At 41.0% G+C, this 14,618-nt stretch overlaps 1 protein-coding gene across 1 annotated transcript; it reads right to left on the reverse strand.

Moving 5' to 3' along the window:
• Positions 1 to 1,676: 1,676 nt before the first annotated feature.
• On the reverse strand, positions 1,677 to 3,778 carry LOC136481981 (uncharacterized). Its single transcript, XM_066479240.1, has 3 exons — positions 2,221 to 3,778; positions 1,927 to 2,125; positions 1,677 to 1,773 (listed from the first exon to the last, which is right to left on the reverse strand). Exons 1-3 carry the CDS (start codon positions 2,395 to 2,397, stop codon positions 1,751 to 1,753), a joined length of 399 nt encoding a protein of 132 aa, XP_066335337.1. The 5' UTR covers positions 2,398 to 3,778; the 3' UTR covers positions 1,677 to 1,750.
• Positions 3,779 to 14,618: the final 10,840 nt, after the last annotated feature.

Here is a 14,618-nt window from a genome sequence, read left to right on the forward strand (position 1 = left end):
TGATTAACACTCACTTGAAGTTATAGGGAAAGAGTATATCCTTCTTGTGGCGTTGGTTCACTAAGAAGTTCATGAGGTTACTCTCTGACTCAGACTTCCAATTAGTCATTGGAGTAATTGGGTCTTTGAATACTATATGGGGATCAACAAAACCAATTTCATTGCAGCCTTCCTTTCTGAGCTCTGTCATTGTAAATCTGCATATATATAGTACTTGTTAGGATAATTTATATGCATATACACACATATGATGAGTTTAATAATAGATCGAAAGAATTATTACTTACAGGCAATAGCAGCTAATGATAACTTTGTCCAGAGAGGTCAGGTGGCATAGTTGATGAAATTCTGCAAAGTCAACATACATAACATCATCGCCACGGAACCAATGTTCGTCTCTAATTCTGACACCAACGCAGAAGTCTCCACTGGTAGACGCCTGCATGTACCACTTGTTTAGCAGGTACATTTGCGTCCCCAGATCAGATAAGGCTTGAGGGTTGTATAGACTCTGGCCTAGTACAAATTTTTTCTTCCAAATATCAACCTCCGCCGCACTCTCAATGTTTCCATCACCAAACATCTGGTAAAGGTCGAGACCAGTCTCATCAAGAAATTCACCAAGGTGATCCAAATCGACATCCGGAGGTATGTTTGCCTGATGCATTAATCCTAAATTCGAACCATATTCATTACCAACAACTAGCGGGGGGATTGATTGGTGCGCTTGTTGTCCGAGTTGGGCAACTCCTTTCCCTGCCCGCTTCTTTTTCTGTGCCGCCTCAATTGACTTGGTGAGAGTGCGGTCATAGTCTGATAACGTTGATTTGGACGGCTTACGAGATTCCCGCTGTTGATGCTGGTAAGAAATCACCTTTTTTCTTAAAATATCCGGAGCTACGAAGAAGTACGGTTTCTCTGGGTTTCTCCTTGCTTCTTGATTCATTTTAAGTTTGTCATAGAATCTAGACATGTCTTTTTTATATGCATCAGTTCCTTCTTCCTTCTCTTCAGATATTATTTTGGGAATAACCCTTGGTTTTACGGTGGCTTTCTTTGCAGGCGGGGACTGGTTCTTCGTTTGAGGGGCTGGCCTCTTGCTAGGCTTCTTGGTAGGTGGGGGCGGGGGAGGCGTTGGAGACCTCCTTGGAGGTGTTGGCAGCGGCGTTGGAGACCTCCTTGGAGGTGTTGGCAGCGGCGTTGGAGACCTCCTTGGAGGTGGCGGCTGCGGCGTTGGAGACCTCCTTGGAGAGGGTGTGGATGCAGCCTCGTCTTCCAACACAATGTCATCGTACAGAGCACTATGATGATCTGGCGATTGAACAATTGGATTTAGATTGGGGGAGGATCTGCTACAAAAAAAGGAATGACATATTATTATGAGCAGATTGTTAATTATTTAAGCCAATACAAATTAATGATGTAGTGTTTTCATCCGCACATACCTATGGTGAGGTAGTTCAGGAGGAGGTGGAGCCGACATCCCTGGAATGATGATGTAGCGCTTGCGCCATAGAATGAATGTCTTCTCCGCTTCTCCTAGAGTCTTCTCGCCATCACCTCCAGGAATGTCAAGAGGCAAATCACTAAAACCTTTTTCAGCTTTATCTACCGAGATGGTGGCATATCCTTCTTGGATTATATTCCCATGAATCCTTGGTGTCTTGGACCACCGTCGCGTTTGTTTGTCTCGGCTGCACGTAATAAAGAATGCACGCCGTCAATGAACTCTTGTGAGCGGCGATCAGCATTATACATCCAATGACGGCTCATCTGCATTACATGACATAAATATCATATTAAAACCTAGATCATAATTAATTATATATACAACATGCGTGCCACCACAAAAGATACAAATTTATGAAAGCATCGCTACAATGTAGACAATCCCAACTACCACTAAAAGAACTAAAGCTAAAATACATTTCAGGAGCACAAGGATTTCGCGACCAATCTCAACTAAAACAGACAGATCCCCCGATTGTGCAACATCTTTGGGCTTCTTCGGCTGGATCACTGCCTCATTAGCCGCCGTATCTGCCTGTTGTGCAAGATATTTTTGCACGAGTTCAACATACTCTTCCTCCCAGTAGAAGCCTGAACATCGTCCACTGCCATCCCACTGAAATTAAAACAAAAAATTAGAACTTTAATCACAACCATCATGAAAATAGGTATAAACTAACCATAATCATTAAATACGATAAAATAACTCACATTGCGATCCGGACACTTGTAGAAGATACGATCCTTGTTGGGACCCTCCTTCTTCACTCGGTACTCCATCACAATCTTCATCTCATCACGACACTTGCCGCATGGAATGAGAGGAAGGCCCGGCCTAAGTCGCTTTGGAAACCCATGAGAGGCCGAGGACCCGGAAGCAGTTGCCATCTACTCTCTATACTCATTTTTTAATACACTATAAATTTCTTCTTTTATAAACAAATAAAATTAACAAACTATAAAATTATCTAGATCTCTAAACAATGATATTTTTAATGGTCATTGTGTTCTCGTCTTTTACTGCGGCAGGTAAGTAATTCATATGATATTTCCGCAAATTAACAGAAGAATGGGAATGTACACACATAACAGACTACTACGACGATATCGGGACGTGTGAATAAATAACCATCCGTACTAGTTGACCTTGCTTACGTGATCATCTCGGCGAGCATTTCTCCACCGGACAGCACCGTACTTGGTCAAGGAAGAGCTCCGATTCTATGAGGAAGGGAACACGGTCTCCCACGACCGTTGTCGCTCTCCCTCGTAGAATCAAAGCTCCTCCTTGATGTCCGTTACCGCTCGACAGAGAACATGCTTGCCGAGCTGAACACGGTCCGCAAGTTCAACTAATACGGATTTTCTATAATTTTCTAACTATTTTCTAAGTTTTTATTTATATATACTACGTTTAGGTACGGTGATTGACAGACTACTACGACGATATCGGGACATGTGAATAAATAACCATCCGTACTAGTTGACCTTGCTTACGTGATCAGCTTGGCGAGGATTTCTCCACCGGACGGCACCGTACTTGGTCAAGGAAGAGCTCCGATTCTACGAGGAAGGGAACACGGTCTTCCACGACCGTTATCGCTCTCCCTCGTAGAATCAAAGCTCCTCCTTGACGTCCGTTACCGCTCGGCAGAGAACATCCTCGCCGACCTGAACACGGTCCGCAAGTTCAACTAGTAAGGATTTGCTATAATTTTCTAACTATTTTCTAACTTTATATTTATATATACTTTAACCTTCTTTCATGTAAATATGCAAGCTTAAAGTGATTTTGAGCTCAAATTGCTTACAAATGAAAAAAAACCATAATAAAGAACCATAAATATATATAGTGAATAAAATGGCATAAGAAAATGGTAAAAAATGAGAGTATGAGATTGATAACCTTTACAACTGAAGAATCGACGGAGGAATCGAAGAATGGATGGAGGAACAATGGAGGGAGGGAGGAAGCAAGAACACTACTGCAGTGAGCTTCAAAATGTGCTGAGCTCGGGCTCGGGGAGGAAGGAGGAGACGACCGATTTATAAAGGGAGAACATTTAGTCCCGGTTGATAGATCCAACCGGGACTAAAGGTAACTTTCCAACCCCGGGCGCAGCCACGGCCCGGGAGTAGACCTTTACTCCCGGTTGGAGCCACCAACCGGGAGTAGAAGTCTACCTTTAGTCCCGGTTGGTGGCTCCAACCGGGACTAAAGGTCCCTGCCACCTCTGTCTGGCGCAGTAGCCGTTGGGCAGGGGCCTTTAGTCCCGGTTGGATCCACCAACCGGGACTAAAGGTATTTCTAGTCCCGGGGGCAAAAAATTCCGGGACTAGAGTCCATTTTGACCGAGGATCAAAGGTCTGTTCTCTACTAGTGTACAGAACCCAGACTCCTTATGTGCGCAGCTGCTGAGGGCGAAGTATGGTTCCGTTGATTCTCTACTGCATGCCAAGAAGGTGCCAGGAATTTCCTACACTTGGCGTAATATTGTAAGAGGTCTCCAAGCTTTGAAGAAGGGACTAATTTGGCGTGTAGTAGGTGATGGAACTCAAATTAAAATTTGGGAGGATCCGTGGATAGCCAATGGTGTTTCCAGAAGACCAATCACTCCTCGGGGACACAATTTATTAACAAAGGTTGTGGAGCTGATTAATCCATCATCGGGTACATGAGATGAGGAGATGGTTCGGGATGTTTTTTGGAAGAGGATGTACGGTATATTCTTGCAACGCCAACAAATTCTGGCCTTGACGATGTTGTAGCCTGGCATTTTGATCGGAGAGGGCTCTTCTCAGTTAAGAGTGCTTACCATGTGATGAACGATGAGAAGCAGCGTGTGAAGCCCCGTCAGAGAGGTGAGAGCAGCAGCGGCGGTAGGCATGAAGAGCAGACTGGAGCTGTCTGGCGCAAGCTTTGGAAGATCCCGTGTCCGCCGAAGGTTAGGCGTTTCATATGACGTTTGGCGCGCAATAGCTTGACTGTGAAAATGAACATGCGCCGTCGGGGCGTGCTGCTTGACACAAGATGCCCGGTATGCTACCGTTTTGACGAGGATGGGGGTCACTGTTTTCTCAAATGTAAAATGGTCAGACGCTGCTGGTCTTGTCTTGATCTTGAGCCAGTTCGCCAGATGCTGTTGTTGAAACGATCGGCTTGGGAGGTGATTACTGAAGTACTATACATGACGGAGGAGACCTATATCAAGACGATGCTCTTACTCTGGAAATGGTGGAGTGCGAGAAATAAAATAAACAAAGGAGAGAAGGGATTGTCTGGGGAAGAAGTGGCAGCAGAAGTGATGAAACTTATTGGCGATCTGCGCACAAATGAAACACAGCAGCAAACTCATCGGGAGAAAGCCACACCTAAATGGAGCGTACCACCTCAGGGACAGCTGAAAATTAATACGGATGGTTCTTTCATTCCGGACACTTTGCAGGGCAGTTGGGGTTTCGTCATCCGTGACCACGAAGGTGAAGCGATCTTGGCAGGGGCTGGACGCCTAATCGCTGCTTCAGACGCATTAACAGCCGAGACGGCGGCATGCCAGAATGCTTTGCAGGTGGCATCAGATCACGGTATATCTCGTATCCAATTGGAGGTAGATTCCTCTGTCCTCAAACAAGCTCTTCTGTCCCCTTCTATGGATTTGGCGGCATGTGGAAAGATGATTATGGACACTCGATTCTTGCTGCGGGAGCATTTTGTTTGTAGTGGCATTTCTTCTATTCCTAGAGCTTGTAATTCTGTGTCACATGAGTTAGCCAAAGTTGCTATGTGTTGGGACCCAGCTGACCTGCATGTGTGGGCAAACTGTCTCCCTGAATTTGTAAAAACTCTTGTTGCTCACGATTTGGTCGAGCCTGTGTTTCCAATATGAGCCGACTGTTATATAAAAAAAAAAACTGCCATTGAAAAAAATCACTCGTGTCGACAAAATGCATTTATGTGTACTAGTGAGAGCTCGTTATATATACCTGTAATAGTCTATATAGCTAACGATATATTAAATAACAAAAGTTTCTGTCTTTTATTTCTTACTTTCTTCCCATCAATCTGTTCCTCACCGATATCCCTCACTCCCATCATTCTTACTTTGGAGCTACAAAACCTTTGTTGGCACCGCACCACTTATTTTATGGTCTGGCCACCCAAGCCCAGGCGTGTCATAGCGTGCATGTGGCTTGCCTACCACATTTGTTAAACTCCTAATACATACAAACAATAGCCACTTATTTTGATTGAGTCAATTTTTCATACGAATTAACCTTTTACTGCATTAGTAATTTTTTATGAGCATAGTCGCTTTCTTCCACCACCTTTTCCTTGCCTCCGGCCTGTCGTGGTCGGCGCCGACCACTTTTGTCACCGGATGGGATTAGCTACTGGCACTACCGGACTCAGTGGGCACTCGGCAAAGCCCATGCCGAGTGCTATACTCGGTAAAGGTCACTCGGTAAAAAATGGGCAGGCAAAGGCGTCTTTGCCGAATGTTTTTTGTCGGGCACTCGACAAAGCCGGCAAAGTTGGAACCGAAAAAAACCCAAATTTTTTTTTAATCGGTGGAGGCCCCCACCGGCCAAGCGCCCGCCCATCTCGATCATTTTTCTTGTAAAATTTACGGTTACGATGCCGGCGACCTCTCCCTCGCGCGTCCCCTCCTCTAACCACTGCACCAAACTGCCACCTATGTCTAGATTCCGTTTTGGTTCCCCACATATTATACTAAATCGAGTGTAAATTGCTTGTTTCAGGCCCTAAACGAATTTAAATAAAAAAGTTGTAAACTACAAAGTTTCATAACTTTTCGAGATCTACACTTTTAGTTTATGAAGTTTTTCCATCCGAGGTCGTTTACAAAATTTGAATTTTAAAATTTTGAAATTCAAACACAGTTTTGCATGACAAGATGATTTCAAATAAAAAAGTTGCCAACTACAATGTTTCATAACTTTTCGAGATCTATAGAGTTTATTTTGGTTGTTTTTCCATCCGAGGTCGTTTGAAAAGTTCGAATTTTAAATTTTTGAAATTTAAACACAGTTTTGCATGACAAGATGATTTCAAATCAAAAAGTTGCCAATTACAAAGTTTCATAACTTTTCGAGATCTACAAAGTTATTTTGGTTGTTTGGTCATCTGTTCATCCGACATGGTCGTTCTAACATTGTTCACAAATCTTATATATCTCTCTTGTAGTTTCATAAACTACAAAAGAGATATGTTAGATTTGTGAACAAATTTACTTTCACTTTGTCATATGAAGAAAAAACCAAAACAAACATTGTACATCTTGATGAGTTATACAACTTTGTAGTTGAAAACTTTTTCATTTGAATTAATTTACTACTTCAAAATGTGCTTTGAAATTTTCTTTGCTTAGTGTAAAAAAAACACTCGGCAAAGAGTTTCTTTGCCGAGTGTCAAAAAAAACACTCGGCAAAGAAGCTTCTTTGCCGAGTGTCAAAAAAAAACACTCGGCAAAGAGTTTTTTGTCGAGCGTTTTTTTTCCAAGTATTTTTTTTTTCTGCACTCGGCAAAGAAGCTCTTTGCCGAGTGCCAAAAAAAAACACTCGGCAGTCTACTTGGCACTCGGCAAAGAGCCGGTCTCCGGTTGTGGGCGATGTCTAGGTGTTTTCGAGTGCTCCTGACGTCCTTGCCACCGATCTCGTGGACCAGTAGTTCAGGGCACAAGACTCCTTTCATAAAGAGAGCGATGAAGTTACTGTTCTTGTGTACAGTGCGTCAGTGCCCAAGAGCGCTCCTCCCCCCTTGCATACAAATGGACACAAATTGATCTTCTGTTATACCTGCAATAGTAACTTCGTCGTGTTTCTTCATCGAAGTCATCGCAGGTAGCAAGATACCGACCAAAAATTATTTGATTTCGACAGTAGATTTAATTGGACTAAATTCTAAGCAAACTAGATTTAAAATTTGATATAATAGAGAGATGGTCCTTTTCTCATTCTTACCACTAGTATACTTGCCGGAGCAGAAGAGGAGCAGGGCGCTAGATGGAGGCGGCGTCTCTCCTAGGTGTGGCTGGATGTGCTAAATCTTTAGATTTTGAGACTTTAGATGACGTGACATATATTAGTTAGCTTTAGTTTTTTGTCTTTTATATGCATATTACGTGTAAATACGATGGGAAATTGATTAACATTAGGACATGACGTTATATATTTTTGTTCGGAGGGAGTATTATATTATTATTCACTAACAGCCATATAAAGAATGGTGCATGAATGTTGTAAACTACAGTCTGCATCGGTGTTCTTGCCCATGCTCTTGATCGGAGACATGCCACGTGGGCAATAAATAGCGTGGCCGTTCAGCCGGTGAGAGATAGCAGCTGCCAGAACAATGCGTGAGCTAGCAAACCTAACAATTGGGCACGCACACATGCACGGCGGCCGGTGGGTAGTTTATTTATTTGTAAGACACAACGTACAGCTCATACCGGTAGACACGTATATATATACATTCTCCTGTGTGTCGTAAGCAATCTTGTACGCCATAAATTCATGTCTGTCGATGCCTAGTCGCAATCAGCACAGATTAATTGACCTGCATAATGTAGTTTCCTCCATTTTATTCTATTAGTTTCTGTTGTTTCATTTGGTTTTAACTTTCTTCTTGAAAAGAAGGGAATTTAGATATACATGGGTCGCTTGCTTTCACTATCAAGGTCTTAATTTTTTTTCTTTTGTTTCTGAGCTGAGAATGTGTCTTTCAGGACCTTATACTGGTTGCTGTCCCAATACTTCGGCCTTTTAATTGAGTGGGCCACGCTATGATCCTGCACTAAAAACAGCAGCTAATAGTCACCGATCTTAGGACTGTTTGATGCGAAGTTGTGTAGTCTAAAACAAATTATTTTAAGTAAAAATAGTAGTCTCTATTCGGAACCATACATTTTCAAGATGGCTGTCAATGAACAATTGCTATGCTCGGCGCCCGGAACTATAATTGAATTTTCTTATCCATAGTTTTTCTTACTGGTGGTTGGTGGATTTGTTCATGATTCAGGCTTCGCATTATGGCGCAAACGTACTCTTCGTTTCAATCAAAAATAGCCCTCCAATGAGGTAAATCCTTGGATTTGATAGATTGAGTTAGGGTTCAAATTTTCAAAAATAGTATTATGGTTCCTCTGGTTCTCTTACTGGTTGAGAGGGAGTCAAGGACAGGATCACAGGATCAAGGCAGTTTGTCACTGTGTGACAAGGTGACTATGACTCTAGAGGTTTGGTCAAGATGAGGATTTCGGATGGCGATTGCGGTGTATCAATGATTATGTATCGAATTAGGTGAGCCAAAATAGCCAATGAGAATGATAGAATTACAAAGTGGCGGGATGTCGCTGTTGATCTATTGTTGTAGATGAGGAAGAAGAGTAGTGTGGTTGAGGACTTGTATGCTCTTCTGACAGTGATAGATCTAACTCAAAACAATAGTGATTATTGGGTCAAGATTTATTGGCTAAAAGAAGTGATTTTGTCTTGAAATGCATGTCAACAATGGATACTTCGACACTTTAAATTATAAACTAAAAGAATAACACATCAGGCTGATGAATATAGTATGATCTCAACAACTATTTTTCTTAAGAAGAAAAAGCCAGATAAGCCAAATGTATATTGTATTGTATCATTGGATTTGTTATGGAAAGTATATTCAATGCAGAGAAGCCAAATGTATATTGTACTGTATACTCCCTCTGTCTTGGAATATATGATATCCAAGCAAGTTTTAGATAAAATAAGGTGTCTGGTAAAAGACCATCTCGACATTCACTAATTAGGGCAGAGGGATTAGTTCGGTTGTTATTTTCCTTATTTGTTGGTTGTTTGTCTAGTTGAAACCAAGTTCAAAAGGAAACTCGGTATTTCCTACAAAAAAGACAAAGAAGAGGAATGGTTGATGGCCTAGAATACCTTATACTATTTCACTAGTAGAAATGTGAACATCTATGATGAAAATTTTATGACGAATGGAAATCGTGTCATAGAAGATCCATTTCTATGACGATTTTTTTTAGTGTTGTCATGGATCATTGGTGTCGTGTTACAAATTTTGAACTCCGATTCAATTATATTTCAGGCCGGAGGGAGTATATATGGATTTGTTATGGGGAGTATATTCATAGTTACTAAATTTCCATGTTTTTACAAAATAGCGTGGGGCATACATCTGTGAACGCAGGCTCATCGACATATATATTTCCAATGCAAACATACAATCGAGTGCGGAGCCATGAGGCATTTATTGTTTTTAAGATGCCACAATATTTTTTCCAACTTGCACATTATTGGTTTTCACTTGGAGAATTCTGTCTAATCTTCTTTTTCTTCCCCCTCTCCTTGCTCTTTTGAAACATATGTACTCCCTACGTCTTTGAATAAATTATTAGTTCCTAGGGTTATCTTAAATCAAGCTTTTTTATGCTTGATCGAATATATAGGGGAAAATATAAATATTTGTGACACAAAATGACCACATTATGAAAATATAGCCTATGAGTGTATCTGATTAAACTAGTTTGGTGTCATAAATCCTGACATTTTTTCTATAAATTCGGTTAATTTTTTTAAAAAATGACTTAAGACAATTGGACGCATTGATTTATCCATGCTCCAGGGACCGTGGGAGTTGAAAGTCAGGAGTTAGTAAAATGTTCATTTTACCTGTACATATGGAAAGATAGCGTTCACGAGGAAATCAATATTCACTTATTATATGAGAATGAGAATTGACTGTTTACATGTTCAATTCACGAGGAGCTCTCAGGTGCTTGCGGCCTACGCACGTGTGTGATGAGTGCAATACCTTTTGCAAAAGAAAACGGGAGAACTCCAACGGTAAAAGCAGGCTGCCAGTTGCCCCACCCTCCGACCCCAACCATGGCGACGCGTACTTCCGCTTCCGCGCAAGTTTTCTCCGAGTAAAAAGCTTCCAGAACGAATGCACAAGTACGTACAGTACACACAGGCTGTGTTTAGTTCGTGAATTTTGAGAATTTGGCTACGGTAGCATTTTCGTTTTTATTTGGCAATTATTATGTAATCATGGATTAATTAGGCTTAAAACGTTCATCTCGCAATTTCCAACCAAACTGTGCAATTAGTTTTTTTTCGTCTACATTTAATGCTCTATGCACGTATCGTAAGATTCGATGTGATATCTACTGTAGCATTTTTTGGATAAGTTTTTGAGAACTAAACGAGCACACACTTACGGAGTACTAGCTACATTCTAGATGAAATCCTAGGACTGCAGGTGCAGTCAGTGACACACAAGTTTTCATACGTTGGGTAGGTGCATGTCGTAAACAATAACTTGTTCATTTGGTTCATAAGCTATGACTGATTTATTATAAAAAATATATATTATTTGTTGATCGAAAAAATATAACTTACAAGTCAAACGAATGGGACGCAGAGCACGCCAACCCTCAGAGCTCAGCCGACACCCTCATGTGTGCGGCGCGGTGCCAACCACGTATTGGACCACCTCCTCTTGCAGTGACGGTCCAAAAAGGCAAAAAACCCTCATAAATTGCGAGCGATGGATGGATAGATGAACACGCCATGGCGCCATGGGATGCACTGGAGCCTGCCAGGCTGCCACACATTAATTACTCCGGTGACCCTATGCAGCTGCATGAACGGCCTATCGTCCCTCGGTCCCCTTCGGAATGATGCAGCGCAGCATTCCTGGTGGAATATATCCGATTGAACTCTATGGATACCCTCTGCCCTAAAATAAGTGATGTTTTTTTAGACAGGCGCCGAGAACCTTAGTTGTTTACTGTCCAGAGTAATAGGCTTGTATACTTGGGTTCAGGCAGGGTCAGGGCTTAGTTTACTCTGGCGACCCTCACCTAAGACACCTTCAAGGTGTTCGTATTCAACTTTTTCTACCTTAATACAAAGATAGACGCGCAAGTCTTTTGTATGTTCGAGAAAAAAAATAAATGAAGTTTTTTTACTTTTAGACTTCTTGTTTGATAGTTCGCCTTATTCAATTTTTTATGCAAACAATAAAACAAATAAATCATTATTAAAGTATTTGTAATAATAAAATATGTCATAACAAAATAATTAAAATTTATATAAATTTTTTAAATAAGATGAACAGTTAAATAAGAAGTATAAAAGTAAAAACGTCACTAATTTTGAGACGGAGGGAGTATGTAGATTCAGCTGGTGCAACATTTTCACGTCAGAAAATCTGATAGCCACCAAGCGAAATAAACTAAATGTGTGTGTATATACTCACTCCGTCCCAAAACAAGTACATATCTCGCACCGAGAAGTCAACAAATTCTTAATTTGACCAAATTTATGCAAGAATGTATTAACGTTTGTAGTCTCAAACAAACATCATTAGATCAGTCACATCATATATTTTTATTGTAAACAAATTTAAAGAAATAAATGTTAATGTTATTTTTTTTAAATCTAGTCAAACTTGAGAATATTTGACTCCTGGAAGTGAGAGATGTGCACTTATTTTGGGCATGACCACGTATAATAAAATTTCCAAAAGCAAAAACTTACACATACATATATTTACATTATATTGTAAAAAAAGCATCATCGCATTTGTGTTCCTCCATTCCAATCTTTTCTATGTATAAAGGAGTTTCATTTTTTTTGGACAAATGTAAGGCTTTGTTTGGATTACATGGTCTTAGGCTCTAAACATTGTCTAAAATGTTGTCTAAAGTTTAGCTAACCTCATAAAAAACTATTAATTTGAAACTACGCAAGTGAGTTGTGTAGCAATACCGGTTGGAAAACCCCCTCTAGTCCCGGTTTTCCAACCGGGACTGCCAATCCGGGACTAAAGGCCCGCCCTTTAGTCCCGGGTCTATTAACCAGGATTGAATAGGGGCCCTTTAGTCTCTGTTGCTTTCACCAACCGGGACTAAAGGAGCCTCCAGGACGAGCTCGAGGATGGACAACTCCAGACCCGGTTGGTACAACCAACAGGGACTAAATATTACTTTTTTTCTTTTTTTTCTTTTGTAGTTTCTTTCCATTCAATTTGTTTTCATTTTAAATAGTTTTCATACACGTATTATATGCTATACTATTGTACGTCATGCATAAATAAGAATGGAACTAATTAAAAGCTTATATATTACAGTGATCATTCCCATTCATCAAGTTCATACAAAACCATAATAATTTAAAACAAGTCATTACGATAAACTAGATGTCCAACCCTAAATTTCAATTACACACCAAGTTCATGCAAGCGCAAGTAGATCACCGCCAAGTTTGACTACGTCGTATTATGTACTCGGCGAAATATAGGTCACCGATTTTGTATCCACAAATATTATTGACATAGAGCAACACATTAAATAGTGTACTCTCTATTGCTTCAAAAGTACGAGCACATGGTCTACTAACGACGGTAAGTGGTGGTCGAGATGTCGGTGGTCAGATGATCCCCTCTTAGTCATGATCAGCTTTTCCTAAAATCCTTCCTAGTGAGTGTTGGCCATTCATCGACATATTTCCAATCAAAACTGAAAAAAAACATCCCAATAAATATAGAACCCCATATAAATATACCATGCAACAATATATATTAGAGAAACTTATAAAGAATAAATCATCAAGATATATACATATGCATGCCAAGTAAACTTAAACATTTTGCAACCATTTTGCACCCTACTCTTGTTGGGACATATTTTTTTTTAACGATTATTAACTCTCATCGAGAACTAATGTTGGTAACAAAGATCTAGAAAACTATAAGTGTTTAATAATGGTTGGAAAAAGATTAGAAGATGAAGTCGCTAACCTTTAAAAAATAAGAATGGATGGAAAAAGATGCTAACCTTTAGAAGAATGGTTGGAAGAAGATGCTTGACGGCGGCCGGCAAGAACTGCTCTTGCTCTCCCAAGCAAGAACACACGCGCAAATTTTGAACTGGATTGCCTCGGGCTGGTGGCTAGGACCAAGGAAGCGGCCGGGATATATAGTGGGTACCTTTAGTCCTAGTTGGTGGACCCGATCGGAACTAAAGGGTGCACCTCTAGTCTCGGTTGGAGCCACCACCCGGAATAAAAGGCCAGCGTGACTTTTAGTCCCGGTTGGAACCACCAACCGGGACTAGAGGATTACCTTTGGTCCAGGTTTGAGCCACAGACCGGGACTAAAAGTCTCCACCTATAAAAGCCTACGACTCTAGCCATTGGCCTACATCTCTAGCCGTTGGGCACGGGACTTTAGTTCCAGTTGGTGGCTCTAATCGTGACTAATTCTTTCTTTAGTCCCAAACCCGCCTAAAACCGAAAGTATATTATCTACTGGTGGCATGACAGTTTTTGTACCCGTATATACCAGACGTTTGGCACGTACCTACCCAGCTATACACTGGTCACTGGTAGAGAACCGAGCTTTACTCCCGGTGAGGAACCCCCTCTAGTCCCGGTTCCCCACCTGGGAGCAAGCATCCGGGACTAAAGGGGGGGTCCTTTAGTCCCGGGTCAGGAACCGGGACTAAAGGAGGACCTTTAGTCCCGGTGGGTAACACCAACCGGGACTAAAGGTGCCTCCTGACATGCCACGATGGCCGGCACCTTTAGTCCCAGTTGGTAATACGAACCGGGACTAAAGGTTTTTTTTCTTTTTTCTTTTCTTTTCATTTTTTTGTTTTCTTTTCAAAATAGGTTTTCGAAGTCGTATTGTACGCTGCTAATTATACATTTATACGCGCATATAGTATGTTTCGGTTCAAGCACAATGAACGTATTAAATCACACAATTCAAGCATAGAAATATATATATATATATGCATGCATGCATCATATATATATTTACATGCATGCATGCATATGTGTATTTTACATTATATTATTTCATGTGCATATATTATAAAAGATTGCATTATAGTTGTTGCGACATAACAAGTTTCCTCTCATCCTCTAGCTTGGCTTCAATGGCAGTGTTGGGTCGAAGTAGAACTCGCACTTGGAATCGATGACCTGCTCATTAAAAAATCCGGCTATAGACTCTTGAATTGCTTTGATTTGGTCTTGCCGTATGACCTTTTCCTCCAACCATCGAGTCTACA

The sequence above is a fragment of the Miscanthus floridulus genome, chromosome 9, assembly GCF_019320115.1.
Source record: "Miscanthus floridulus cultivar M001 chromosome 9, ASM1932011v1, whole genome shotgun sequence".
In the NCBI taxonomy this organism is placed as follows: domain Eukaryota; kingdom Viridiplantae; phylum Streptophyta; class Magnoliopsida; order Poales; family Poaceae; genus Miscanthus; species Miscanthus floridulus.